Source organism: Phalaenopsis equestris, unplaced genomic scaffold, assembly GCF_001263595.1.
Source record: "Phalaenopsis equestris unplaced genomic scaffold, ASM126359v1 Scaffold000428, whole genome shotgun sequence".
NCBI classification, from domain to species: domain Eukaryota; kingdom Viridiplantae; phylum Streptophyta; class Magnoliopsida; order Asparagales; family Orchidaceae; genus Phalaenopsis; species Phalaenopsis equestris.
In genome coordinates, this window is record NW_018164869.1 from 3,382,151 (window position 1) to 3,409,351 (window position 27,201).

The following is a 27,201-nucleotide window of genomic DNA, read 5'->3' on the forward strand; positions in this document are numbered from 1 at the left end:
ATATATATATATATATATATATATGTATGTGTGTGTGTATGTATTATATTGGTTACTATTCCTTAAAATGGAATTATTATACGGAGCATATATGGCTGCCTTTCCTCTCGATACCTTTCTTCACTTTTTCTGTATTCTTGCTAGCCTGTTGCAGGTCTTTACCGGTGACCGGAGTTCAGTTGAGCTTTTACTTCTCCCGGGCCTTATTTCTCGTTTTATCTACTCTTCTTCTGTGTCCTCAATCGGAGATTACAAGATGACTAAATGTATAAAGCAGGAATGGTTTTGAGCTTTGACTAATTATAAGGACAAGAAGGATTGGAATGTATGATAAGCCTGATGAGCCCGCGGACGAGGGAATAAATTACCAAGCCGCTTTACCGTTTCGGAAGCATCATGACGAACGAAGACCAAACCAAAATGGAGGAGAAACTAGATTTAAGAGTTTGTATGTGCTTGGCAGAAGCAGAAAAATGGGATCTAAGACAAGACCTAGGAATGAGGGGATTTAAGAGCTTGTAGAAGGAGACAAAAGGGAGTTCCAAAGACCTTTGTACACGTGCCACGATCCCATTTCTTATGGTGAGCTAGTTTAACGTCGTGATAGTAGGTGTTTGAAATGCAAATATTAAAATTTGGGTGTGCTATACGTTATATTGATAGTTTTTGGTGCTATGTATGTAACCCTTGGGCTTTATATGTAGCAGCGAAGATGTGATCTCACATATCATTCTTTTCTCCAGTCTGAAGGTTCTACCCTTACTGATGCTGCAAGATCACTGGCCAAGCATACTCACAGGAGCAGTGAAGGATGGTGGGGCAGCTTTCGTGGAGGTGGTATGTAACATTCTAGAAACTTCTTTTATGTAACCGCTACAAATTCTAGAAGCTTCTTTTCTGTCCTTTATCAGATTTCTTATGCTTTGCTTTCTACGCATGGTTTTTCAGATTCTGAAAAGAATAGGCTTGCTTTGGAGATTGTCCGCCGTTTGCTAAACGAATGTTGCTGGATGAATGTCTATGATATTCCAACCCATGGTCGTGTCTTCGAGATTCGTGTGCATGAAGGCTATGGTGCTCGATGGTCGCACGATGGATCAAAGGTATCTAAATAGCCAGTGATTTTACTTTCTTTCTTCTATTTGCACTATTATTCATCACTTGGGACATTTACGTACAATGTAAACCAATTCTTGCGTTTTTACATATCCAACACCTAAACTTTGTTTTTATATTCATACCACCCAAATCTTTTAATCACATAAAAAATATCATTATTTTAACTTTTGAGAAGTGCAATTCGCCTTTTAGTGCATTAAGTAAGGCTACTTAAGTAAAAGTTGATGTTTTTAGATGTTAGATATGTTAATACATAAGAATTCAGTGCAATGTACGTAAATCTTCCTTGTAAGTATTATTTCAATGCAATGTTTGATTTTGGTGCCATTGAAAGTGCACGTGATTCATTTTGATTTCAAATTTAGTAAACCCTAAAACTAAATCAAACCTGAATCCATCATTTTTTTGAAACAAATCAAACAAAACCAATTGATTTGGTTTGGTTTTAGTTTAAGAACATAAATCTTTAGGAAGTCTGTGGGATTCTTTTGGATAACTTCTGTTTTTTTTTTTAAAATATTTATTTTTCATTTTTTTATTTAATTTTATTGATATTATAATTTCTCAAGTGAATTATATGTGATGGTACTTGTTTTGTAAAAATAATTAAAATGTCTAAAAGCTTTTTGAAGTGTTGTTAAAAAAAAATTGGTTGGTTTTTTAAATGCAACAACAAAACTTTTATCCCACTGAGTGGGTCTGCTACATGAATCATTTTTCTCCATTGCGTCCTATTAAGTGTCATATTTTCATTTAATTCTCTAATAAATTAAGATCAGTTTTTTATACAATATGCCCAAGCCTTCCAAGGTCTACCTCTGCCTTTCTTAATATAAGTCGAATCTAAAACATCTACTCTTCTAATCGGACCATCAGATGGTAGACGTTTAATCTGACCAAACCATCTAAGACGAATAATTTTGTCTGTCACTAGAGCTACACCAATCCTATCACGAATATATTCATCTCGCATTGTGTAAAGCCACTCATCTACCTAATCATTTTCATCTCGGCAACACTTAGTTTTATGCTACTCTCTCTAATTTTGTCCATTCACACCTTTTTTCTATGCAGGGTAGTGCATAAATAAAGGAATCAGAATAATATATATATATATACTAGAATTTTGTTTATTAGTTTAGCTAACATGCTAATCCGGACTTTCGGTTGTCCAGTTCATTGGATTTTTGGAGCCATACACGGAGGAGGGCCATTCAAAGGGATGGAAGCATTAGGACTCTTCGGTAAATGACCCACACATGTTAAGTATTTAATTTCTGGGAGTATTATTTTTGTGCATAAAATAAAAATGGCTCAAGATATTCTACTTTTAAAATCATTGAATATCTTTTTTCCTTTTCTGTAAAATGTGTTAATCCGTTTTAATTTAAAATAGCAATTTTTATGGTACCAAACTAAACTTTAATATAAATTATTTTTTTGGAAGATTTACATTTAAAAGCTACTTTTCATGCATAGATTTTGATGTGTCATTTGAGCTTTTTCATAACACGCTATCATCGTTAAATGATTGTTATGCTATAGCTAAACAATCAAAGATAATGTTGTATTATGCTCCCTAAAAGATACAATTAATCATATGTTGATAAAATGCTTGCTAGCTCAGGAGTTGGTGGAATTTGAAGGCCAATGTAAAAATTCACCTGATAAATCATGACGTATCTAGAAGGGGACGAACAAGCTTGATCAAATGGATCCAACCACTTAACAACCATATCATTCAAAGAGTGAAACTTTTTTCGAACAAGCAACTAAGCATGTTCGGTAAGGGTCGATGCCACATCATCAAGGTTTTCGGACAAGAAATCTCCTCTTCGAGGCAACAAAAGTCTATTTTAGGGAGGCAATAATAGCAGACAACACAACCTACTTTAGGAAAGGCAATAACAACCTATTATGGGGGAGACAACAACAACCTACTTCAACTTCGCGGCTTGCACACAGATGCGCACGCACGAGCACACATAGTCACATGCGGACATGCGTTAACACTTTGTGCAACCGTTCTATTGATATGACAAGTTTAACTATTCTATTGACCTGGCTTGTTCAATCTTTCTGACGACATGACCCACACAACCGCCTATCGAACGCATGCGCTACCCCCAACCCATGCAACCACTTGTTTCGTTGTTGCCCTACCTAGTGTCATGTGCCCGTTACCCCACTGCCCGTTGCAGTGCCCTCTGCTGTCATGTGCTCGTTACATCATTGCACAGTCATGCTACCGTGCAACTTCACTGTCGTGCCACAACACAACTCGTCACCATTGCCAGCTACTTGCATCAGCACTTGCGCAGTGGCACACCCACGTGCACATATGCTTTCCCACATACTCGTAAGTGTGTAGCGGCATGCCCACACATACGCATGCTCACGCCTCTGAGTATAACTACTCGTTTCTGTGCACGCCGTTGCATCCATGCCTGTGTTCATACTCGCCATCGCCTATGTTCAAAACTTTGCTGACTAAATCTACTTAAACTATGAATTTTTGGAGTGTTTTGAATTTTTATTTTCGAACAACACAGACAATATTGCCTGCAAATAAAGGGTCAATTGATGCGTTATCAAATTTTTATCATCCGACACAAATGTTGAGATTTTAGCAAAAACATTTTAGATTCAAATTCAAGATCAACTTAGTCCCTAATTTTTACAAGTTATATTCAAACTGACCGTTTGGACAAGACAAAGCCAATAATACCAAAATTAGTTTAATATGAGTCTAATCAAGCTCGAATCATGCTATTAAATGTCTTGGATCATCAATTGAATGTTCAAATGTACTCCAAATTTAATATATTTATTTTCAAATTGAGTGTCTCAATGAAAGTAATCTAACAAGCCTAAACTTGTTTTATTTTGAGGTCATTAAGGCCCTCAATTTATTAAAATATCTTCTATAATCAAGGGAGATTAATATGGGATGTCCAATCAGGTGTTTGAGGAAGTTATTCGCCAAAGGGCCAAAGTTTCCTTTTACTAGAGCGTATAAATAAACCCTCTTTTACTTGAGAGGGGGGTGAACAAAAGAGGGAATTCCATAGCCTGTTATGGACTAATGACCCAATGATAATGTTTAGCTTCTATAGTCGTCGAACACTATCGACAAACGCATGTTCGCTGCCTTTGATCACCATTGACAACCCATACTCATCGTTTTTAGCAGCCTCTACTTCCTAACATCGTATCTCAAATGAAGTCATTACTTATAACAACGTATTGAAGAACATCGTATCTCAAATGAAGTCATTACTTATAACAACGTATTGAAGACTTGATGATAACTTTCGATCTCTATATCAACCATTACTTATATCAACCATCTCCTGCGACCATCGTAAACCACCTCTGACCACCTCTGCTCACCATCGATGGCGACCCCTAGTCGTTAACATTGTATGTCAAACACGGTCATAATGTATAACATCATATTGAAGATCTAATGATAACTTTCAACATTCATAAGTGTCGACGACCATCGACTATAATCACTAGGCCGTCATTAACCACCGTCGGCCATCACCAAACCTAACACATGTATATTTCTTTACATTGTATATTGACAAATATAATGTCATGTAAAATCGTAACCCCATTCTGAGAGAAAGGTCTAGTTACCGATTACGATCTATGTGACCAACTACTACTAAAACTTGCGATCATGATTTTAGTGGCCAACTAATGCTATTGCAGCCCAAACTACAACTTATATGACCCACTATTACGACAGATTCTAACTAAGATACTTATGGCCAACTGTCATTATTGCAACTTCCAACTATGACCAATATGAGCAACTATTATCACAACTTCCAGCTACGATATTTATGACCAATTGACGCTATTGTACCCCTTAACTACTACTATAACTTCTAACTATAACCTATGTGGCCAATTGACATTATGTAACATATGTTTTCATTTGTTGAATGAGAGAAAAAAGGAGTTTCCTTCACATGGTAACAGAGCCACACACGGCTTCATCTACTTCGCCTTCATCCTACAACAGGATTAGGGAATCATTCTTCGTTCGACTTCATTTGCATCGTTCGGCTTCGTCTGCGTCGCTCCTATTTGTCCGCTTTGTCTCTGTTGATCGGCTTTGTCTGCTTCGTCTTCATCCTGATCAGCATCATCTACTTCGTCTTCATCCTGATCGACAACATCTAGTTAGTCTTCATCCTAATCAACGTTGATCGCTTCATTCGACTTCATCATTTAACTTCGTTGTCTTCATTTGTTTTTGTTTGTCTTTGCAGATTGATGAATTTTTCGTCGAGTCAATTTCTCCTACCACTCAATATCATTCGTCTCACCATTCGGTTCATCCTTTGGTACTGATTCAGTCTCCTTAAATATTTGGTGATAATCATGATCGTGAAATAAAAATGCAGTGATAAGTTTGGTTACAAAATCGAACCAGTCGGGTTTTGTGATCGGTCTTGGTGGCTGATCGAACGAAAATATGGTTTTGTGGTCAGTCTTGGTGGTGGATTGAACCAAGGTGGGTGCATATGCAAAGTGTCATGTAAGACATGCAAGTAAATGAAACCACATGCATTTCGATAGCAAATTTGATTTTTCCTAACGTCCTTACATAAGATCTTAGACTTTTAGCGCTTGGATACGCGATGCGGCCGCCTCCAGCTTTGGCGAGAAATGCAGACAACTTCATCCTCCGAATTCTTGTAGGAAAACTCTTTCACTTTTTGTAGGACGAACTAAATACAAAACTTTTCCATCCCACAACCCTCCACGATTTTGTAAACTGGGCTAGCTGCAAAACTTTTCTCATTTTTCATGTTTCTACTATTCCAAACCCTCCAAGAAAGATTGGAAATATCAAAGTCATGAGAAATTGGAATTCCTACACACTAAGAATTAATTCTAGAGTTAAAAAGGAAGCACTCTTGGCTTCGTTAGGGATTTAGCTACAAATACATAGTCCTAACTTAAGGCTTTCCTTAAGAAGCAATTGACCAATCAATAGCCGTATGGTCGTGCCGATTAATGTTTGTAGGCCAACTTACCTAGCAAAACCTATGACGACACCACAGTTAGTCAATTAACGACATATGGCCGGGCCGATCGGTATCGTTCGACAAATCAGACTGTCCAATAACGAGCGATAACAGCGATCGATTGAACCGAATGACAAATCCAGAACGCTTAACAAAATCTTTTACTAGAGCTGGCTAAGAAAAAAATTGCAAGGATTTCACGGGATCTCACCAACGCGAAGGTTGACAGTAAGTCTGACTTTGCTTCGGAAGAAGCTATCCCATTGAAGGAGAATTCAAGGAAGCTCCAAGCAGATCTTTACACATTCCTCCTCTCTGTCAAAAAGCCTCGCAAGGTATGCGAGGAGAAGAAGAGTGAGGGCACGCCAGGTGTACAAATATCCGAAATAAATTATCACAACATATGACTGAAACGTAACGGGTGGGTCGTTCGTAGGCTCATTGCGCAACAATGCGGTCGCCGCCCTGTCGGTATCGGATTTAAAGCAAGATTTAACCTGAATTTGACCTAAATCTCGCCACATGGTTTGTATTGGACAAAATAAAGCCTCTGATTTCATAAATCCGGCCTTTGCTGATTTCGGCCGTAGATCCGGCCGCTGCCTCCCTATTAGCTCAAGTCGTGAGTTGGCGAAACTGAGCAGAAGGAGATCGCCGGCGGGAAGCTTTGCCAAGAGAGGGAACGCCGGCGAGAAGGTTCCCCAAGAAGCAGCAGTGTTGCAGGAGGAGATCGAATTTTGCATTATTTTGCATCACGATCCCCGCGTTGCAGCCCTTCACCCGTCTCCATGGTCTCGGATAGGAGCGTGAGAGGTGGAGGAAGCTCTCGGGTAAGGGATAGGGAGAGCTGGCCGGCGGTTTGCCGGCGATTGAGAGGGAGAGGATACCAGCGAGACGTCGCCGACGGCAAGGTAGCGTCGCGGGATTAGGCTCAGCATGTGTCGCGTACGTGAGTTGGGGGTTTGGTTTCCGGCGTGACGAGGAGAAGAACGTAGGGAACTGGCTGCAGGCTTCGAGGGAGGCTGGCGGGATGCCGCCGGCGAAAGCGCCGGCGTGGGCTCGGGCCGAGGGGGATTTCGGGGAGAGCCCTCTTGAGCATCGTGAGAGCAACAGGGATTTTAAAGCCCTCTTATTTATTTTAAATCTCCATTTTTTTTAATTTGAAGTTATATGCATCAATTTGTATGCCTCTATTTATGCACAGAACAATAGCAGTATGGATATTCTCCCTATGTAAACTTGATGCTTCGGGCGCGTTTATGCAGTCCATTTCATCATGCGAGGTCGTTTGGATAAATTCGTCGACGATTGAGCCAATTTGAGCCTGAATCATGTGCGAAGGTGGTTTTGTCGACGGTTTGCATTGCGAGAACATAAGTATCAACAAGATACAGTCTCATGACACAACAACCAACGTCAAACAAAAGAGACATCAAATGTTGATGCCAACAGAGTGAACTCATGTATTTACGATCACATAGTGGATTACTGAGATTAGGCTAGGTCTCGTGATTTTTTCTATTTCCAGGGATTTTACACATAAAAAATCTTGATGTCCTCCAGCTATTTTTCTATTATCTGTGCATCTGTTGGATCTTTATGTAACACTATGATATTAAAATATTGCTCTATCACTTTGAATCTTTCAGCCACAATAGGTTTATAACTCTATGATGCTATGAATGTAAATATCTAACTTTGTGTGTTAGATGTGTAAATACATAAAAAAATGTATGGTGCACACACAAACAACAACAACAACAACAACAACAAAAATCCATCATCCCGCTGAGTGGGGTTGGTTGTATGAATCTTTTTTTCTCTATTGCATTCTATTGAGTATCATATTTTCATTTAATTCTAATTGATTAATATCATTTTTACACAATATGCCCAAATCTTTTTAAGCTTGTCTCTATTTTTCTTAACACAAGTCGAATGTAGAACAACTACTCTTCTGACTAGATCATCAGATAGTCGGCGTTTAATGTGACCAAACCATCTAAGACAACTCTCTCTAATCTTGTCTGCAACTGGAGCTACACCAACCCTATCACAAATATATTCAATCACAAATATATTCTATATTCATTTCGCATTTTGTCTCTAAGTGTCAACCCACTCATCCACCGAAGCATTCTCATCTCCGTAACACTTACCTGTCTTATGCTTATCTTTTAAATATCGGCATTTTGCATCATAGAGCATTGCAGGTCTCAATACCATCTTATAAAATTTTCCTTTCAATCGAAGCGGTACTTTTCTAGCACAATATGTTTGATTCATCCCTCCATTTTGAACCAACCAATCTTAATTCTACTAATAACACCCTCATCTATATCATCATCACTTTGAACAACAGATCTGAGACATCTAAACCGATCACACCTTTTAATGATTTGGTCACCTAAGTTATAACTCTGTCATTAGAACTACTACTGTTAAAATTAATATCTAAGTATTCAGTTTTCGATCCACTCAAACGAAGGCTTTTAGACTCTAATGCAGACTTCCATAACTTAAGTTATTCTCGAGCTCTTTCTCCAGTCTGATCCACAAGAAGGATATCATCAACGAAAATCATACACTAAGGTGGATCCTCCTGTATATGTCCAGTAGTAGCATCCATAACTAAAGCAAAAAAGACGGGCCCAAAGTTGATTACCATTCAATTGAATATATTCAAAATTATTGAAATTTAATATGCTCATGAATGGAATATTGGAAAGAAAATATTATTTATTATTTATTTTTTTATTATTTTATTTTTTTAATAAATAAATAAATAGATAAATAAGAAATTGGTGTTTTGTCATCTTCTGTTTATTCTCATCAAGGATAATAAGGTTTTAGATACCTCAGTTTTTTTTTTAAAAATAGAAGGGCAAGAATATATAATTATATTTTAAGGAAAAAATATTATAAAATACGTAAATATTTTGACCGCACGAAACTTTCTATTTACAAATCAACCCCTCTTTCGTCCATTTTTCAAATTCTCACTCGAATATCAAAATTCATGGCAAAATCTCAAACCAATATTTTTCATTGTAAATATCGATATTTCACAAGGTTTATATGTAATTATCTTCAAATCTAATTATGTATAATAGGGGCAAGTGGCCTTTACATAAATACCACTAAATTTCTACGTATTCGCATATTTGATGTTTAAATCTTTTACATTTATATGGCCTAAAATTTTCATATCGCATCAAAAATATCATAATTTTAATTTTTTAAATGGTGAAATACACATTTTCATGCATATAAAAGGTGGCAAATATGTAAAAATTAAAATTTCGGAGTTAAGATATGTAAATACATAGGAATTGAGTAGTATGTATGTAAAACTTCCTAAAATAAATTATTGTAGAGAAATTATACGCTTAAAACAAAAAAAAAGAATAATTAAATTGAAGATAGCATCAATTAGGGCACTAAAAGCTAAATTAAGGAATTGATTTATGCAAATGGTTTTTGACGTCGTAGAAAAAAGGATGTATTATTGAGAGGTTTCGAGGGTTAATAAAATAATGTGATTGAACTCTTTTATTAAAATATACAAACACGCAGAGTGTTGCGTGCTGTGGCAGTTTGGTTGGTAGCTACGTTGTATGTCGTGAGTCTCCTGGGGTCACGTGTTCGAGCCTACTTGAGTGTGTTTGCCTTAAAGTGCTATATCGAGTGGTTACACACGTGATGATGGTTGGAGGATCTTATCATAGTGTGTGTGTGTGTGTACCGCGCATCCTGGGCTGTTGGTTGGCATCCACGGGATATGGCCTCTCAGGTTGGGAGTTCAAATCTCCTCTGACACAGTTGACCTTAAAAAGGTGGTACTCGAATTGTTAGGCACATTAGGTGATTAGAGGGGAACCGAACCCCAGACAGTTACATTTTAAATCTTTGTTATATTTACGTATGTAATGTCTAAATTTTTATATTTACGTTAATATCATTTATGAAAATAAAAAGCTTAATAAGATTCCTCATTTTAAACCTTTGTTATACAAACCGTTTGACATGCTTTTTTTAGATGCTAATGTTTTACATAATCCCAATTGTCAAAACAATTTGTTCACTCGATAATTATATTTAATAAATGTTAATAAATGCATGAACTGTGTTAAAAGAATTCAATGTAATTGAAATATGGTGTAGATCATTTTAAATTTGTTTGGTTCAATATAAAACAAAATGTGTGTGTGTTTACATTCTTGTGTTTGGTTTGAAGTAATATGAAATCAAAACACGAGGGGTGCGAAGGCCCTAGTTGCTTCGCTGCCGGCGACATGACTTGGAGTGGGCTATAGCAGGAGCGAGTGGTGTCGCCTTCGAACAAATCGACAGCTGTGGTTGGTAGTGACAAATAACAATGGCTAGCGAGTCTTGCAGTGAGCGATGATCGATAGGTAATGATGGGTAGTGACATGCGGTCAGTGTTGGTGGTGAGAAGGGGCGGCGATGATGGCGACATCCTTTGTAATGTTGGGTCTATCTGCCCCAACACCAGCATGTGCAAGCTAATGAGCAGGTCTGTTTACTTCTCTATGTATATGTGTGTGTGTGTGTATATATATATATTGACATGTTTCTTTTAAGAATAAAGGTTGATTAACTCTCAGTAATGCCATAATTATACTTACAAATATATAAGATGAATATAATATAAAATTTATTTGATTTTCTTACTTCTATTTATGCTTTTCAATTAGTTTTCAATTTATTTAATTTATTTTAACATGAATATAATATAATATTTGATTAATTATTCATTTTTTAACCTTATCTTAGAACAAATCACATAATTTTGGCAATAAAATACTCCAATAAGATAATAGCAGCTCTGGATATTTGAATATATGTTTTTTTCTTAAATAATTTTAATTAGGATAAATTTTAAATTTAAACAAGTCAAATAATCCGACCATTATTCATATTCATAAACTTATAAAAAATGAGATACTTACATACAGATCATCTAAAATATTGATAATTACAAATTAACCTGTCATATGATTTTTCTTACCTTTCATTATTTGAAAAAAAATTATACAATTTTCTCTCTCCCTCTCTCTCTCTCTCTACATATTAATTATGACTTAATTAATTAACTTTAATATCATATCCAACAAATGGCTTTAAAACATTAGCTAATAATTGACATAATTATAAAAAAATTTCATAAGACCAAATAGAAACAACAACCCCACCTAATTGTGATGTTGATTTTATCATTTAATAATCTTATTGATATTATTATTTCAATATTATTTACTTGATACATGACAATACTAAACCATCTTCATGACTAGACTTCCTTAAATTAATATCTTTTATCTCTAAATTATTTATTTATTTATTTTTTATTTTATTTTATTTTTCCCTCCCTCCTTCCCATTCCTCCTTCCTCCCTCCTCCCTCCTCCCTTCCTCCCTTACATGAACTCTTCAAACTCTCCTCTCCACCATTTCCATGACCGCTTAAAAAAACCATGCAAAGTTCGAATTTTTTTCTGCAGCAAAGCGATCCAACGGCTACCAGCAACAAATGGGCGGCCAATCTTCTCCGAGAATGCGCAAAAGCAATCTGCGATAAGGATTCAGCAAAGATTCAGCACGTTCTATGGATGCTCAATGAGCTCGCTTCACCTTATGGGGACTGCGAGCAGAAGATAGCTTCTTACTTTCTTCAAGCTCTGTTCTGCAAGGTGACGGATTCCGGCGATCAGTCGTACCAGACTCTGGTTTCTGCAGCTGAAAAGAGCCATTCTTTCGAGTCGGCGAGGAAGGTGATTCTCAAGTTTCAGGAGGTGAGTCCATGGACGACCTTCGGCCATGTCGCTTCTAACAGCGCAATCTTGGAGGCCTTGGAAGGAGAAGCAAAGCTCCACATAATTGACATCAGTAACACATACTGCACTCAATGGCCGACTTTGCTTGAATCACTCGCGACCCGCAGCGATGAGACGCCGCACCTCAAGCTCTCCGTTGTTGTGGCCGGCGGCGGCGGCGCCTCAGCCGGCGGAGGCGCCGGCGGGTCTGTCATGAAGGAGATAGGACAAAGGATGGAGAAATTCGCGCGGCTGATGGGAGTCCCATTCGAATTCAATGTGATAAGCTGGATTTCGAGCTTGTCGGAGCTGAGAGAGAAGGAATTTGGAATCAAGGAAGACGAAGCGGTTGCCGTAAACTGTATCGGAGCGTTCAGGAAAGTTGGGGTTGAGAGGCGGGAAGAGTTCATTCGAATGATTCGCTCGCTGCGGCCGCGAGTTGTAACAGTGGTGGAGGAAGAGGGGGATTTCAGCAGCAATAAAGATGACTTTTTTAAGTGTTTTGAGGAGTGTTTGAGATTCTACACCATGTTTTTCGAGATGTTGGAGGAGAGCTTCGCGGCAACGAGCCATGAGAGGCTTATGTTGGAGAGGGAGAGTTCAAGGAGCATACTTAGTGTTTTGGCCTGTGGAGGGGAGGCGGAGTGTGGGGAGAGAAGGGAGAAGGGGAGTCAATGGTGTAAGAGATTATCGAAAGCGTTTGCTGCGGGGAGTTTCAGTGAAGACGCCATTGATGACGTGAAAGCTTTGCTGAAGAGATATCAGGTGGGATGGTCTCTGTTTCCTGCTTCAGGGGACTCATCAGGGCTGTTCTTGACATGGAAAGATGAACCGGTTGTGTGGTCTTCAGTATGGAAACCAGTTTGAAGGAAAGAAAATGGAAAAAAAAAGAAATTAAAGTCAGTGTGTGTAGATTCATAATCAATTCATAATTGTATTTGGGATTTCATCACATTCAACTTCTTCAATCCAAACAAAGTTTTAGTTTTGAGTTCTTATACTTTTCAAGGAAGCTCTCAATTCCTGAAATCATGGAGTTTGATTCCTTTATTTTGGTGTGTTTTTTTTGTTTTTCTGTAGTTATTTTGTCTCAGTTCTCTTTGGATTGCAGACTTTAAATGTGTAATTTTTGAATTGTTTTGAAGAAAAAATTGATTTGTAAAATTGCAACATAAGAATCAAAGGGGACATGGAAAAAAATATTTTTTTACTGAGCAACTTAGCTGAGTGCTGTTTACTCAGTTAAAAGGTGCAGCAAATGTGCCTTTTTGCAGTCAAGATGTGTGGATAATTATAGCCCTTTAGATAGTGGGAAACAACTGCCTGCCTTTAGATTGGGCTTTCACTATGATGCTGCCCTTTTTCATTTATCATACCTAACATATTACTTTTAGATGATGAATTTTCCATGAAAAAGAAGATGTTGATAGTCAAGTTTGAAGTGCCACAAAAAAAAAAGATCAATGAATGATTATATCAGAGAAACTGTGAGAATAGTAACTCTTGAAAATGAGGTGTATAAAGTAAGTCGGTCATAATGATAATGTTGATTGATAAAAAAGACGTTGGCAATCAAATTCTGATTCATAGAAATTTGAAAATGGATATGAATGATTGAAAAATGTTGAAGGATAAAATTGAGAAATGAATATATTAGAGATGTAGCGGTAGCCAATAAACAAATCTTAATGCTTATAATCTTAATATTTGTAGGTTTGTTTTTTACTAAACCGATATGAACTAATTCATTAATGACTCTACTATTCTCACTTTTAGCCAATAAACCAATCTTAATGCTTATAATCTTAATATTTGTAGGTTTGTGTCTTACTAAACCGATATGAACTAATTCATTAATGACTCTACTATTCTCACTTATAGCCAACAAACCAATCTTAACGCTTATAATCTTAATATTTTTAGGCTTGTGTTTTACTAAACCCATATGAGCTACTTCATCAATGACTCTACTATTCTCACTTTTAGCCAATAAACCAATCTTAATGCTTATAATCTTAATATTTGTAGGTTTGTGCTTTACTAAATCCGTATGAACTACTTCATCAATAACTCCACTATTCTCACTTTTAGCGTAGATGTGATAAAGGCGTAGGGTAGAAGATACACTGATAAGTCAAACAACATAAATTTACATAAACATACTAGGAAATAAAGAGATAGAACAAATTAAAATATTGATAGTATTACAAAGAAATTAGAATAAATTTGAATTTAACGCCTTCAAAAACACACAACCATAATTAACGAAGAATAAAGTCTCATAAGCCTAGCTTCCAATAACTACAATACAACTAATGATGATGGTGACAACAACGATTAGTCTAGTTTCGGGACCAATCTAACAACTTTAATTTATGTAAAAATCTCAAAAAGATCGGGAAATTTACATACCTAGCACAAAATTTATATGCATTTACATATCTCAGACCTAAAATTTCATATTTACATAAGCAACATCTTGGTGTTTAGAACCTATGCACGAAAAGGTATATTTTGTTTTTTAATAATGATAATAATACTATTTTAATATGACATTAAATACTCGGACTGCTCTGTCATACGTAAATACATTAGAATTGTGTACTATGTATGTAAATGCCCATAAAAAACAAAGAGAGACCAAATGAAACATTGATAGATCTACAAAGAAATTAGCAAAACCTTAAATTTAATGCCTCAACCATAACTAATGAACAATAAACTCTCATAAATCCATCTTCAAATAGCTACAATAAAGCTAAAGATGATGACGACAGCGACGATAATTCTAGCTTCGAGACCGATCTAATTCCATTAAGATTTGAAAATCATCTACAACCATCACACTGATAATTCATACAAACACAAAACAACACCAGAAAGCCTGCTTTTTCTCAGTCTCAGTCCTATGCATGAATCAGAAAGTTGCTTTCAAAGTCTCAATCTTCTGCTACTTGACATGATTGTGCTTCTACTGCTTGATTCTGAACAAATGAAGTGCTCACTGGCTGATAAGAAGAAACAGCTAAATTTTTAAAAAAACAAAAAAATTGCAGAAACTATTTTCTCTGTTAGTACATGATTTAATTATTGCATTGCTTTTGCTTTTTCAATACAGATGATCATTTTGCTTTTGCAGGCCACTAAGGAGGCTCTGATGTGAGAAACCAGCAAGGAATGGCCACATAAAGTATGCCTTGCTTGAATAAGCATATCTGTTGATTTGTTTCACAACTATTTGATTCCTGTTATAGAAAGTGGAAGCATAAGAAAGTTTGATGGCTTCCAACTCTTCAAAGGCAGCTTGAGTGTGATTAGAGATGTTGGGTTGATAGACAAATTTGACATTTACATGCATGCCACACAATTCTTATATATTTACATATCAAACACCTAAGTTTTCATATTTATGTGTAAAAGACTAATCCTTAATATCGCATCAAAAATATCACTGCTACGAACTTTTTAGAAGTAGCGTACACCTTTCCATGCATAGGTTTGTGATACTGAAGTGTTATGAATGTAAATATCATACTTTTACGTACTAGACATGTAAATATAAATGAATTATGTGTTATGTATGTAAATTTTAAATATATAGTTGATGACATGTTAAAGAGAAGAGATAAGATATGGATTTAAAATCTTTTTTAGGTAGCAAAATTATATTTTGCAAGTGAAGTATTTCTTCAATGGCAACATCTGACATTTAAATTAGAGAAATTTGACATTTAAAGAAGGAAGCCACCATTCAATGGTTCAAATAGAGAGAAAGATATGAAAATGCATTATGATAGAGTTATCTTACAAGGAGATTGAGAGGATATATAAGAGAGCATGGAGAAGGAATAAGGAAAAACAGTTCGACATAATTCGTAGAACTACGTATGCAAATATTGTACGATGACGATAAAAGAATACAAAATCAAAGTTCTTGAATGGCAACACAGCTTTTTCTGAAAATTTAAGAAGGAAGAACAAGAGAAGAGGCAAATCTACAACAATAAAGAAGTTACACCAAAGAAAAAAATGCAAAGCACAATAGTTGTATTAGACAAGAAGAAGAGGAAAACTAGCCATTAAATAAGCAATCATATCATGATTAAATGAGGTATTATTAAGTTTTTAATGAGTCATTTGTTAAGCAACAAACATAAATGAACAAGCCAATTCTAGTTTAAGCATGCTCAATTATAATGAGCTTTAAGAGTTATGTTTTTATTTATTCAATTGTATAAATAAATGAACAAAAATGAGCTTTATATGATTTTCACATTTGTTATTGAGTGAACTTATTCACTCATAACTTTAGTAATAAATAGCTTAGAGGCATTAGAAGCTTTTCTATTATGTCCATTTGCTTTCCCAACATTTGGATTACATCTTAAGGTGAAATATATGCTTCCTTATAAATAATCTAATGATTCAACTTGATTTGGGGAACTCACATGATTAAATCATCTCACTGGCTAAGTGAGTTGACTAAGGGTCTGTTTGGGGCAGCTGCAGCTCATTAATAAGCAACTATAAAGCTGGTAAATAATCTGATATTGCAAAAAGCCGCGGTAGCTATTATAGTTTTTTTTTTTTTTGGAAAAAAGTTAGACTGTAGTTTGAAAGCTGTCACAACACCTAGCTAGGATAGGTGGAAAAATGTTGATTTCAACTATTACTTCGTGAAAAAACTGTCAAAATGCAGTTTATCCAAATAGACAAAACTGCACCGCACCGTCACCGCTTCGCTGCCCCAAACATACCCTAAATATATCATTTCAACTCTCTCTATGGGATATAAATAAAATATAACAATGAAAATATTTGCATAATAATTTTGTGAGATGTATGTAAATTATTGTCATTAAGATGCTTTATTTACATTCCTACCACCCAATTTTCTATATGTTTACACATATATAACAATTTGATTGGTAGGAATGTAAGAAATCCACTTTAGTGTTAGATTACCTTAGATTTGTAAATACGTAGGTATTGGGGGTGGTATGTGAGAAGTCCATGTGATAAGCAGCCTCACACTCTCGCGAGTTTGGCACTCATCCTCTTCTTCTGCTCCCAACAGAGTTCTGTGGATTTTTGGCTCCCAAAATGTCTACAGAGAAGATCAGAAACAAGAAGATCGCTCTCAAAGACTACGTCACAGGTTACCCAAAGGAAGACGACCTCCTTCTTCTCTCCTCCGATGTCGAGCTCAAAGTTCCCACTGGTTCCAATGCCGTTCTCTTAAAAAATCTCTACCTTTCTTGCGACCCATATATGAGGGGAAAAATGTCGAAACCCGTCGTCAAGAGCTACACCGATTCTTTCACTCCCGGATCTGTGAGTCCCATTCCATGTTTGGTTTTCTTTTATCTATATGAAAAATTTGTTTTCTGGTTCGATTTTTTTTTCTTTTGTAAAGGTTGCTGTATAATTTTCTTCGACCTTGCTGGGTTGGTTTGACTTAGGATTTGTGATGTGGAAGTGGAAGTGGAAGTGGAAGAAGCAGATTAGAGTAATTTTTTATTATTACCTTGGTTTGGTTGGTGATGATTGTTGAAATAATTTGCTTTCACTGAAGCCTGCATCTAAAGTCTCACAGTTGGGGGTTAGTTTGCAGGCCGATCTTATGCGCTAATGGCCTCTTTTAGTGGTGGTAAGAGGGAGGAAGAAGCCTCCTTTGGAGTTTTCTTGCTCTTTCACCAAGGCTCCTAGTTCTTCTTCTTGTTGTTTCTAGTTTTTATTAGATGATAAAATGATACCCAGGTAGCATAATGTTAAGAGGATTTAGTGATGGATTTAGCTTAAATCCAGCCAAATGCCAAAAAATTAAACATTAAATCCAACACTCCGTTAAATCAAATTTTCTCACGTTCTGTCTTTTTTTCCTCGGGTTTCATCTCTTTCTCGACATAAATCTGGATTTACTAAATCCAATTACAAGACGGATTTATTTTGTCGTTGCTTGCGAACTCTGTCATTGAAGATAAATATGAATTTATTGGATTTGATAAATTCTATTTAACATAAATGTAAATCTAAATTACAACCAAACACCGAGTTAATAAAATTACAACTAGGCTAATGATATTATTTGGACATGAGCATTGGGGGAATTTTTGGAAGGTAATTGTCGTGAGAAGCAGAATATTAAGACGAATGTGTGAAAAAGCTAGGAATGATTATATTAAGGGGCATTTAAGTACATTGCACACAATTCTTATGTATTTACACATCTAATACCTAAACTTTCATATTTACTCACATGGCACTCAAATCTTCAACTTCACATCAAAGATAGCACTATTAGCTCTTTTTAAAAGTGAAATATACCTTTTCACGCATTGGTTCAAAGCACCAAAGTGATATGATGTGTTACACCAATGCCAAACCTAAGGCAAATTTGGTCTTTTATTATTATTATTGTTAGGTATGAATAGACTTATTATATTTAGGGTTAGCTTTATGCATGAAATTGTTGTTGTAAGTCTTAGGTTTAAGGTTTGGGAGATATTTCTTACCTATCGAATTGTAAGAATTTGGAGAGATCGCCTACCTCTCAAACCATATGTGCTTATCTTTATGTATTACTTTGAGTTATTAGTGTTATATTGCTTTGATTTGGTATTCGAGAAATAAAATTTGTGTTTGCCAAAAAACATGTCGATTTTGACATCAAATTATATCAGCATGTAAATATGAAAGTTTAGGTGTGAGATATGCAAATACATAAGAATTGTGTGGCACGTATATAAATTTATCTAATATTAAACAAGTGGTTGATATGGCATTTATTAAAAATAAAGCATTTAAAATAGATTCAAATAGTTTGAACATCTACAATGAAGGGTGGTGTTTAAAATAGATTCAATTGAGTTCCACGAAGTGATTATGCAAATGTTTGATATTTAAAGTTAGCTGCCTTTGTATTCTTTTTTCACACTTGGCTTGCTTTTTATAATGAATGAGATATTAATTGAAATAAATGAAAATTGAGACCACGGGAGTAGATAGCTTTAAAATGAAGAGCTTTAGATTTTGTTAGAACAATGTATAGATGAGGATTTTGGTAAAGTTGGATTTTTAAAATAAACAAATGTATTGGGGATTTTATGAGACAAGAAAATTGTGCAGACTTGAAGATAAATTTTATAAAATGAAAATTAAATCGGTTGTGTTATATGAATTTAAGTGTTGGACAGCACAAATGATAATGTTCGCTAAGTTCTGCATTGTATTTGAGAGTACGAAGATTGTTAATCCAAACCAGTCTGTGGGCATACCCTGGGTTGGAACAAGGGCGAATGGGAAAAATAGAAGATGGTGAAGACTAAAGACTTCTTCTCAATCTGATATCGACATGCAGAAGGATTCATGATGATGTTTATTTAAAATGATGAAATCACCTAGGCGATGTTTGGCTGAGACTTGGTTATACGTCAAATAGTATTTATCAAATCCAGTGAAATTGAATTTATAAAACTCTCTGTAGACCTCGCGAGCAACGTGCTGTAAATCAACCCCGTAGTTGGATTTAATAAATCCGGATTTACGTCCTAAAGTAAACAAAACGAACATCGATAGAATGTGAGAAATTTTGATTTTACGGAGCATTGGATTTAATTCTATTTTTCTGTTATTTTGTGGGATTTAAGTTAAATTCATGACTAAATTCTGTAAATAGGATGCTACCAAACACCCCCTTGGATCAGTCTACTATAATTTTTTTCTTTGATGCCTTGTTTTCAGTGAGTCAAAACCCCATTGTTGAATTGGAACTTATAGTCAGCTTTTAATGATTTATTGTTTATTATTTGCAGGTTATTACTGGTTATGGTGTTGGTAAAGTTGTAGATTCTGGAAATCTGAACCTCCAAGCAGGAGATTTGGTTTGGGGGATCACTGGGTGGGAAGAATATAGTCTTATAGAAGCGCCTGAAAGGCTGATCAAAATTAAGTACACTGATGTGCCGCTTTCCTACTATACGGGAATTCTGGGTACTCCCTTATGATAATTCCGATTTTGTCTATATCATGTTAAGGGAATTTTACATACATATCACACAATTATTATATATATACATATCTAATACCTAAAGTTTGATATTCACATCTATAACACTTTGATTTTATAAACCTATGCATGAAAAATGTGTATGCAATTTTAAAAAGTTATAATAATGGTATTTTGTATGTGATGTCAAAGATTTGAGTGAAATGAGTGTAAATATGAAAGTTTAGGTGCTATATATGTAAATATAAAATAATTGTGGTATATATGTAAATGCCCCCTTTATGTTAACGAAGTAGATATTTATATTGTTTTTTTTTTTGCCTTTTAAAATATTCTGAATATTGATTGCATGTCTCCATTTTCTTAGAAGTGTCATGTCTTGCTCTATATGAAGTTGAACGAAGCTCTGTTTTCCAGATAGCTGCCACAATCCTGATTGACTACAACTTTCGTGCTACTTTTCTTTTTAATTATCAAAGACAATTGTTCATAACTAGTACAAAAATGTAATTGTTGTAAGAAGTTGCTGTTTGACATTTGTTGACAGGAATAAAAGTCTATAATACTCATAGGAGCTTTCAAAAATTTTCCTTTTCCACAAAAAATTTAGAACAACTTCTTCAGCTAGCTATAACCGCCCCAAGTTGAGTGAAATCCTTCTCATTCTCTCCGTCTCCACTGTCCCAAGCACTTGTCTCGCTCACCCTGCTTCTCCTTCCTCTACTTCGCAGCGCACGAGGGGATCGCAACATACAAAGACCTCCAAAATTCTACCTTTCTCCTTCCGCACAGACCAAACCCAAAGCGCTCTGAGCTTTCTTCCTCTTTGCTGTCACGAATTTCCTCTGATGTCGTCTTCTTATATATATATTTGAAAGAAATTGCCAGAGACTATAAAAGGAAAGAGTTGTATTTTTGTTGTCCCGTTGTCGATCGTCCATTCAGTCATTTTGTGTTCCTGGACACCGATTGTTTCGCTCGAAAAGGTATTAAAACGGGCGTGGGGGAAATTTTTATCTATTCAAGAAAATGTGATTGTCTGTCGAAGAATTAAGTACCGTTCATGGAAAATTATCGACTCGTTTGGGAAAATTTTATAAAATACAGAAAAATTAATTACGCGTCCTAGGAAATCTGAATGCCTGTCCGGGGAATTTAGTACTATTCATGGAAAATTAAGTACCTATTTGGGGAAAAACTTGTTTGTTATTTGACTTTTTACCGTGACATTGATGACCTATTTTGTATTATAAACAAACCTTGGGTTAAATACATTCTTTGCTTCCTAGCAGAAGTATCTCACGACACTGACCAAAGCATTTTATAGATAGTTAGGCATACTGGCATTCTCCTCAATGCCCCTCAAGCGAGGTAGACGTTGGGAAGTTGCCGAATTCCAGGTGAATTGGACACGCAAAGACTAAAAATTTTGTATTAATTAAACTTGTTAAAATGGCTCAAAATCTTTGAAATTTATAAACTTGTAAAGATATTTGAAATTGGGCTATGCAAATGTGGAAAATAATTAGAATGTAGGCTCCTAGGTTGTAAAAATCTTTCAAATTCAGGCTCTTAGGTTTGAAAAATGTTTTAAATTTATGTTATTGGGTTTAAAAAATATTTTAAACTTAGGCTCTTAGGCTTGAAAATTTATTCAAATATGGGTCTTTTAAAATTTGGAAAATAATTCAAGTTGAAGCTCTTAGGCTTAAATCATTTGTTTTCTTTGAAATAGGCTTAAATCATTCAGATTTGTTAAAATTGACCCAAATATGGAATATTTGTGCTTGCAAAATGACTTGAGATATTTTGGGCTAAGCTTACGAAATAACGGTCATATCTTTTAAGTGTTAAAAACAAAGACTTATTATGCCTTTTCACTACTAAATTTAGAAGATGCTTGCAAGCGAACATAAGACGATATTAAAAGGCTTGAAATTGAAATTCTGCATTCATCAATGTATTAATTCAAGTAAAACAAATTTACATAGTCTCAGGTCTTACATGTGCCTTTTAAAATGATTTCTTGATACAATGCCTTGAAAGCATGCATGTACTTTACAATGAGTGCAATTGCATCTTCCAAATATGTCAAGTATTGTTTTATATTTTGAAGAGCATAAAACTCTAAATAATTACATAATATATGTGTGTCAAGACTCATGCAAATACATGGTATAGATACAATAAATAAATTGTATTCTGCAAAATTATAGACCCACATGTGCTTCTACCAAATTAAATTTAAATGATCTGAGAATGCAATGTGAGTTAGGTTAAATGTTCACTCACTTTCTCTGAGAAGCGTGCAATTTTTTTTTGAAAAATCTATGATTATTTTAAATTAAAGAGCCATTATGTTTCAAAAATTAAATCCAAGATAATCGGGCTACACACGCTGTCAATCAGGTTGCCTTATCTATAGAGCAATATTGTAAGTCACACAATCCTCCTCTTAAGGACTAGAGTTGACAAGTCTAATAAGTTTCAATAATGTCCAAATCACGTATATAATAATTTACAAGTCCCCAAATTACCTTAGTTTGATCCTTCTTATAAAAACTGGAGTTTACTAGACTGACACTATTATATGTTCAAGTATTAAATTTCAAAAAAATTTCAAAGATAAATGTTTTCAAATGTACAATTCCCAATGATTGTTGTGTTGACTGAAGATTTTAACTAGAAAAGAACTTTAAATTTAATTCCAAATCTAGATTTTAAAATAATAAACTAAATATTCAAGTTAAAATTAATCACTTGAAAGGCTTGAAACAAATCTCATCCACCTTTCACAATAGTTTGTTGAGGATGTTAAATTTTTTATTGATCTCAGCTTTCAAAGTGCTGATATCACATCAAGTGTATCAATATATTTACACTCAAAGTAATGTCATGCCAATAAAAGGTGGCTCGTGTCCGCTGTCTACGTGGTTTGCCCCAAATGCTTCACAAAAAGTAGTGATTGTGATCATAACTCTCTGACTGGGTGGTTGACGCTAAATGACATCATTATATTACGGTCATGTCCGTAGCCTGTATGTTCTCAAATGACTTTCTACCCTTTGTGTTGCGAACTATAATGGTACATTTGATTGACACAGTCTTCTATCAGTTAATGTTGACTTGGATTTGTTTATTTAGGCAAACTTATTTCCCATATTTACAAGGATCTTTTGGACGATATAACCCGTGGTTGCTAACTAACATTATTTTGTCAAATTGGGTCAACTACTTCCTCTGACTGAGTAGAATATAGACCACACTGACCAAACGACAGAACCATGGGATCTTGATCGGGTATGCCATCATTTTCCCTACCATTAAGTTTAAGCACAAGGCGATAAATTTTATAGTCTAAATCTTAAGTTTGTTGTTACTATATGTTGAATACTCAGTTTTAATCACTAACCCTAATTGAAAGTGCTTCCCCTTTATCTAGAGGGGGGCACTAACCATAGGAGCTTGCGCCTATAGGAAACCTCAAACTCTAGATAAAAAAGTCCTCATAAAAATGTCACATCTACAATCTAATATGTCTTCTGAAAATTGGATCCCAAATAACAAACACAAAGTGCTCTCAACAAAAAGAGAGTCTGTGGCGTCGAAATATTCGGAGCCCACAAGAACCTGAGGTAATGTGAAGCAAAATTTGAAATCAGATGCAGATTGAAATGCTTGACTTCAAGTGGTATTTTCGAGTAATTTACAGTTTGACTGCGATTGTTTTTTATTTGCTCCAGTTTGCATATATTTTGTTTAAATATTTATTTCTTTTTGGAATTTATTTAGGAATGCCAGGGCTTACAGCTTACGTTGGATTCAATGAATTAAGCACCCCTAAAAAGGGAGAAACAGTTTACGTTTCTGCTGCCTCAGGAGCTGTCGGCCAACTTGTTGGCCAGTTTGCTAAGTTAACGGGTTGCTACGTGGTTGGAAGTGCAGGCTCTCAGGAGAAGGTAGATTCATTATAAAATCCCAAAAGGTTTCAGGTGGAAGCTTTGCATACATACCCCTCAACTCTTATGTATTTACATATCTAACACCTAAACTTCATTTTTTTTACTTATATGTTATCTTACCAATGCATGAGAAGTGTATCTGAATGTAAAAATTTTAAATAGTGGTATTTCTGATGTGATATGAATGATTTGGGTGCTTTAAATGTAAAAACACAATGCTTAAGTGTTAGATATGTAAAGACATAGGAATTGGGTGGCATTTATGTAAATGCCCCAAAGTAATTTAGATGATTTTCTACATTGCACACCTTTTAAAGCAAACAATTTGATCATGATGTTCTAATCCAAATTTCTAATATTTTTCTTTTTAATTGCCTCGAGACTTGAGCCTACTAATTGAATTGCCCTAATTTATTTTGTTGGCCGATTTATCAGGTTGATCTTCTTAAGAACAAGTTTGGATTTGATGAAGCATTTAACTACAAAGAGGAGCATGATCTCAATGCTGCTCTGAAAAGGTCAATACTATCCATGATTCCATTCAGTTATCCATACTCAAAAGTCTCTCACTAACTCTTGAATTTTTCTAATAGCGATCATGTTAGACATTTTATATAGATTTTTGGGACATTTACATACATAACCCACAATTCTTATGCATTTACATATCTCACCCATAAACTTTCATATTCACACAGATCATTAATATCACATCAAAATATCACTATTATCATTTTATGAAAGTGAAATACATCTTTTAATGTATATGTTTAAAACTCCGAAGTGTCATGTATAAGGAACCTAGGGCCATCTAAACATAAGAAATTTTCAATTGAAATAACTTATAAAATAATGGGAGAGTTCCACACATACCACTCAATTCCTATGTATTTACATATCTTACACCAAACTTCAGTATTTACATACATACTACCTTACCCATGCAATGTGCGCAACGGGTGGCCTGTTGGTTGGCAGCCTCGGCATAAGTGCCCTCAGTCCCGGGTTTGATTTCATTTAACTCAAATTAACACATGTGGGGCGGACAGGAACATGTTACCACCCATCTTTTGAAGGAAAAAAAGTACTATCTTACCCATGCATGAAAAGATGTATTTTACTTTTTAATAGTTGAAACGGTGGTATTTTTCATGTGATGTAAAAGACTTAGTGGTATAAATGTAAAAGCAAAATTTAGGTGTTAGATATGTAAATGCATAGTAATAGGGTGTAGAATGTATGTAAATGTCCCAAAAAGAATTTTTTAATATCATTATTTTAACTTTTAAAATGTGAAATATTCTTTTTCATGCATACGGAAGGTGACATGTATGGAAAATTTGAAATTTAGGTTTAGATACGCAAATATAAAAGATATCTGAAAGCCCGTATTCCTCATAGAACAAAAATTACACTCCATAACCTTCCAATGCACAATTTTACATTTTTGTCCACACTCATCAATCCATACTACAAATCTTCTATGTGATTCATGCCAACAGATACTTCCCTGATGGAATCGACATCTATTTTGAAAATGTTGGGGGCCCAATGCTCGACGCCGTTCTCCTCAACATGAGAAACCATGGCCGGATCGCCGTCTGCGGGATGATTTCGCAGTACAATCTCACCGAGAAAGACAGCATCCATAACCTCTTCTGCATCGTGTCGAAGCGAATTCGGATGCAAGGATTCATCGAACCGGATCACAAGCACCTATATCCTCAGTTTCTGGAGCTTGTGATTCAGTACATAAGGGAAGGAAAACTGACATATGTTGAGGACATTGCTGAGGGAATTGAGAAGGCCCCTTCAGCACTCATCGGACTCTTCTCCGGTCGCAATGTCGGCAAGCAGGTTGTCGTGGTTGCTCATGAATAATTTACGTCGAACAGGTATGGACGAAATTTCAGTTTTTGTGGCTGTTTTGTTTGGGTTATGGTGATGAATGTGGGTGAGTGATATGGGGTTTATATGCGTTGGATTACTGAGAATAAATGTGTTTTTGTATGATGTGAAGGTTGGAGTTTTGGGCAAATGGTTAAATAAATGATGGATTGACATTTGAAGGGTCTGTTTGGGGCAGCTGTACGATGACGGTGCGGCACTGCATCACAGTTTTGCCCGTTTGTATAAACTGTATTTTGATAGCTTTCTAAAAAAATTGCGGCTGAAATCAACATTTTCTCACCGGTTCTGACTGGATGCGGTTGCAGCTTTCCCGTTCTGGTCTGTCTTTTTCACAAAAAAAAAAAAAAATTTCTAATAGCCACCGCAATTTTTTGCAACATCAGATTATTCTTCAGCAACTTCACAACTATTTTTTAATAAGCAGCAGCTCCCCAAACAGACCTCAAGTCTTGTTTTATGATAGTGCTTTGATTGAGAGTTAGAGTTCAGAGAGATAACAGTTAGAATGACGCACTTATTTGTAATATAATGGTTGAGGGTATAGTTGCTCATCATGAAATCGCGGATTCGAAACATATATATTAGCTTTTGGGCTCACCTATTCTGGTAATTTTCATATTTTACATATCTAACAACTATATTTTTTGTACGTATATGTCACCTTATCTATGCATGAAAAATGTGTATTTCACCTTTTAAAGTTGAAATGGTAGTATTTTTTTTTTTGTATTAAAGAAAGATTTGGTTCATTGTGTGATATAAATGTAGAAATTAAAGTTTAGGAGTTTGATATGTAAATAGATAGGAATTGTGTGGTATGCATGTAAATGCCCCCAAAAGAGAAGACTTTTATTATTATTTTAATTATTATTATTTATTTTTTAATGTAAAGTATTTTTGCTCACTCAAAATGGGTAAAAAAACATGGAGGGAAAATAACTTATATAAATAAATCTGGGAAATTTACATGCATACCACATAATTACTATGTATTACATATTATCATCTCCAATTTCATATTTATACTTTTAACCTCGTGTTGTAAACTCATGCATGAAAAATGTATATTTCACTTTTGAATAGTCAGTGTAATAATTAAAATTTGAGTGGCATTCATGTAAATTATGTAAATATGTAACAATTGTGGGGCTTGTATGTAAATGTCCCAATAACTTCTAAATAATGTTGAAACGTTTTATTTGAAAAAAAAAATTTTATTATTATTATTCTAATGAGGTATATATGTAATGCTAATTATAATTTTTTTTTTCTTCCAACCAAGAATTTGGAAAAAAATATTACATCAGGACTCAGCAC

General features: G+C 35.2%; 3 protein-coding genes across 13 annotated transcripts in view; all 3 read left to right on the top strand.

The window, feature by feature from the left end:
• Positions 1–11,710, top strand: part of LOC110027395 — a 36,507-nt gene extending 24,797 nt beyond the window's left edge. For 4 of the 11 annotated variants that reach the window (XM_020728803.1, XM_020728809.1, XM_020728799.1 and 1 more), the window contains 3 exons: positions 744–837; positions 949–1,103; positions 2,295–2,458. In XM_020728803.1, the coding sequence (XP_020584462.1) occupies positions 744–837; positions 949–1,103; positions 2,295–2,354 (309 nt within the window). In that variant the 3' untranslated portion in view covers positions 2,355–2,458. Of the gene's footprint in view, positions 1–154; positions 583–704; positions 838–948; positions 1,104–2,294; positions 2,459–7,371; positions 7,792–11,691 lie in introns of those variants that run through there. The other 7 variants (XM_020728808.1, XM_020728806.1, XM_020728802.1 and 4 more) reach the window with 6 other exon arrangements.
• Positions 11,665–12,971, top strand: LOC110027452 (protein SHORT-ROOT-like). Its single transcript, XM_020728897.1, has one exon. It carries the CDS (start codon positions 11,665–11,667, stop codon positions 12,868–12,870), a length of 1,206 nt encoding a protein of 401 aa, XP_020584556.1. The 3' UTR covers positions 12,871–12,971.
• A 4,043-nt stretch (positions 12,972–17,014) lies between these two features.
• On the top strand, positions 17,015–25,995 carry LOC110027397 (2-alkenal reductase (NADP(+)-dependent)-like). Its single transcript, XM_020728810.1, has 5 exons — positions 17,015–17,337; positions 19,818–19,995; positions 23,804–23,970; positions 24,409–24,491; positions 25,476–25,995. Exons 1-5 carry the CDS (start codon positions 17,107–17,109, stop codon positions 25,852–25,854), a joined length of 1,038 nt encoding a protein of 345 aa, XP_020584469.1. The 5' UTR covers positions 17,015–17,106; the 3' UTR covers positions 25,855–25,995.
• The last annotated feature ends 1,206 nt before the right edge of the window (positions 25,996–27,201 follow it).

Coding starts and splice junctions, on each gene's coding strand:
- LOC110027397 (XM_020728810.1), top strand. CDS start 17,107: ATGTCTACAGAGAAGATCAGAAACAAGAAGATCGCTCTCAAAGACTAC. Junction 23,971..24,408: donor GTGCAGGCTCTCAGGAGAAG/GTAGATTCATTA, acceptor CCGATTTATCAG/GTTGATCTTCTTAAGAACAA. Junction 24,492..25,475: donor CTCAATGCTGCTCTGAAAAG/GTCAATACTATC, acceptor TCATGCCAACAG/ATACTTCCCTGATGGAATCG.
- LOC110027452 (XM_020728897.1), top strand. CDS start 11,665: ATGCAAAGTTCGAATTTTTTTCTGCAGCAAAGCGATCCAACGGCTACC.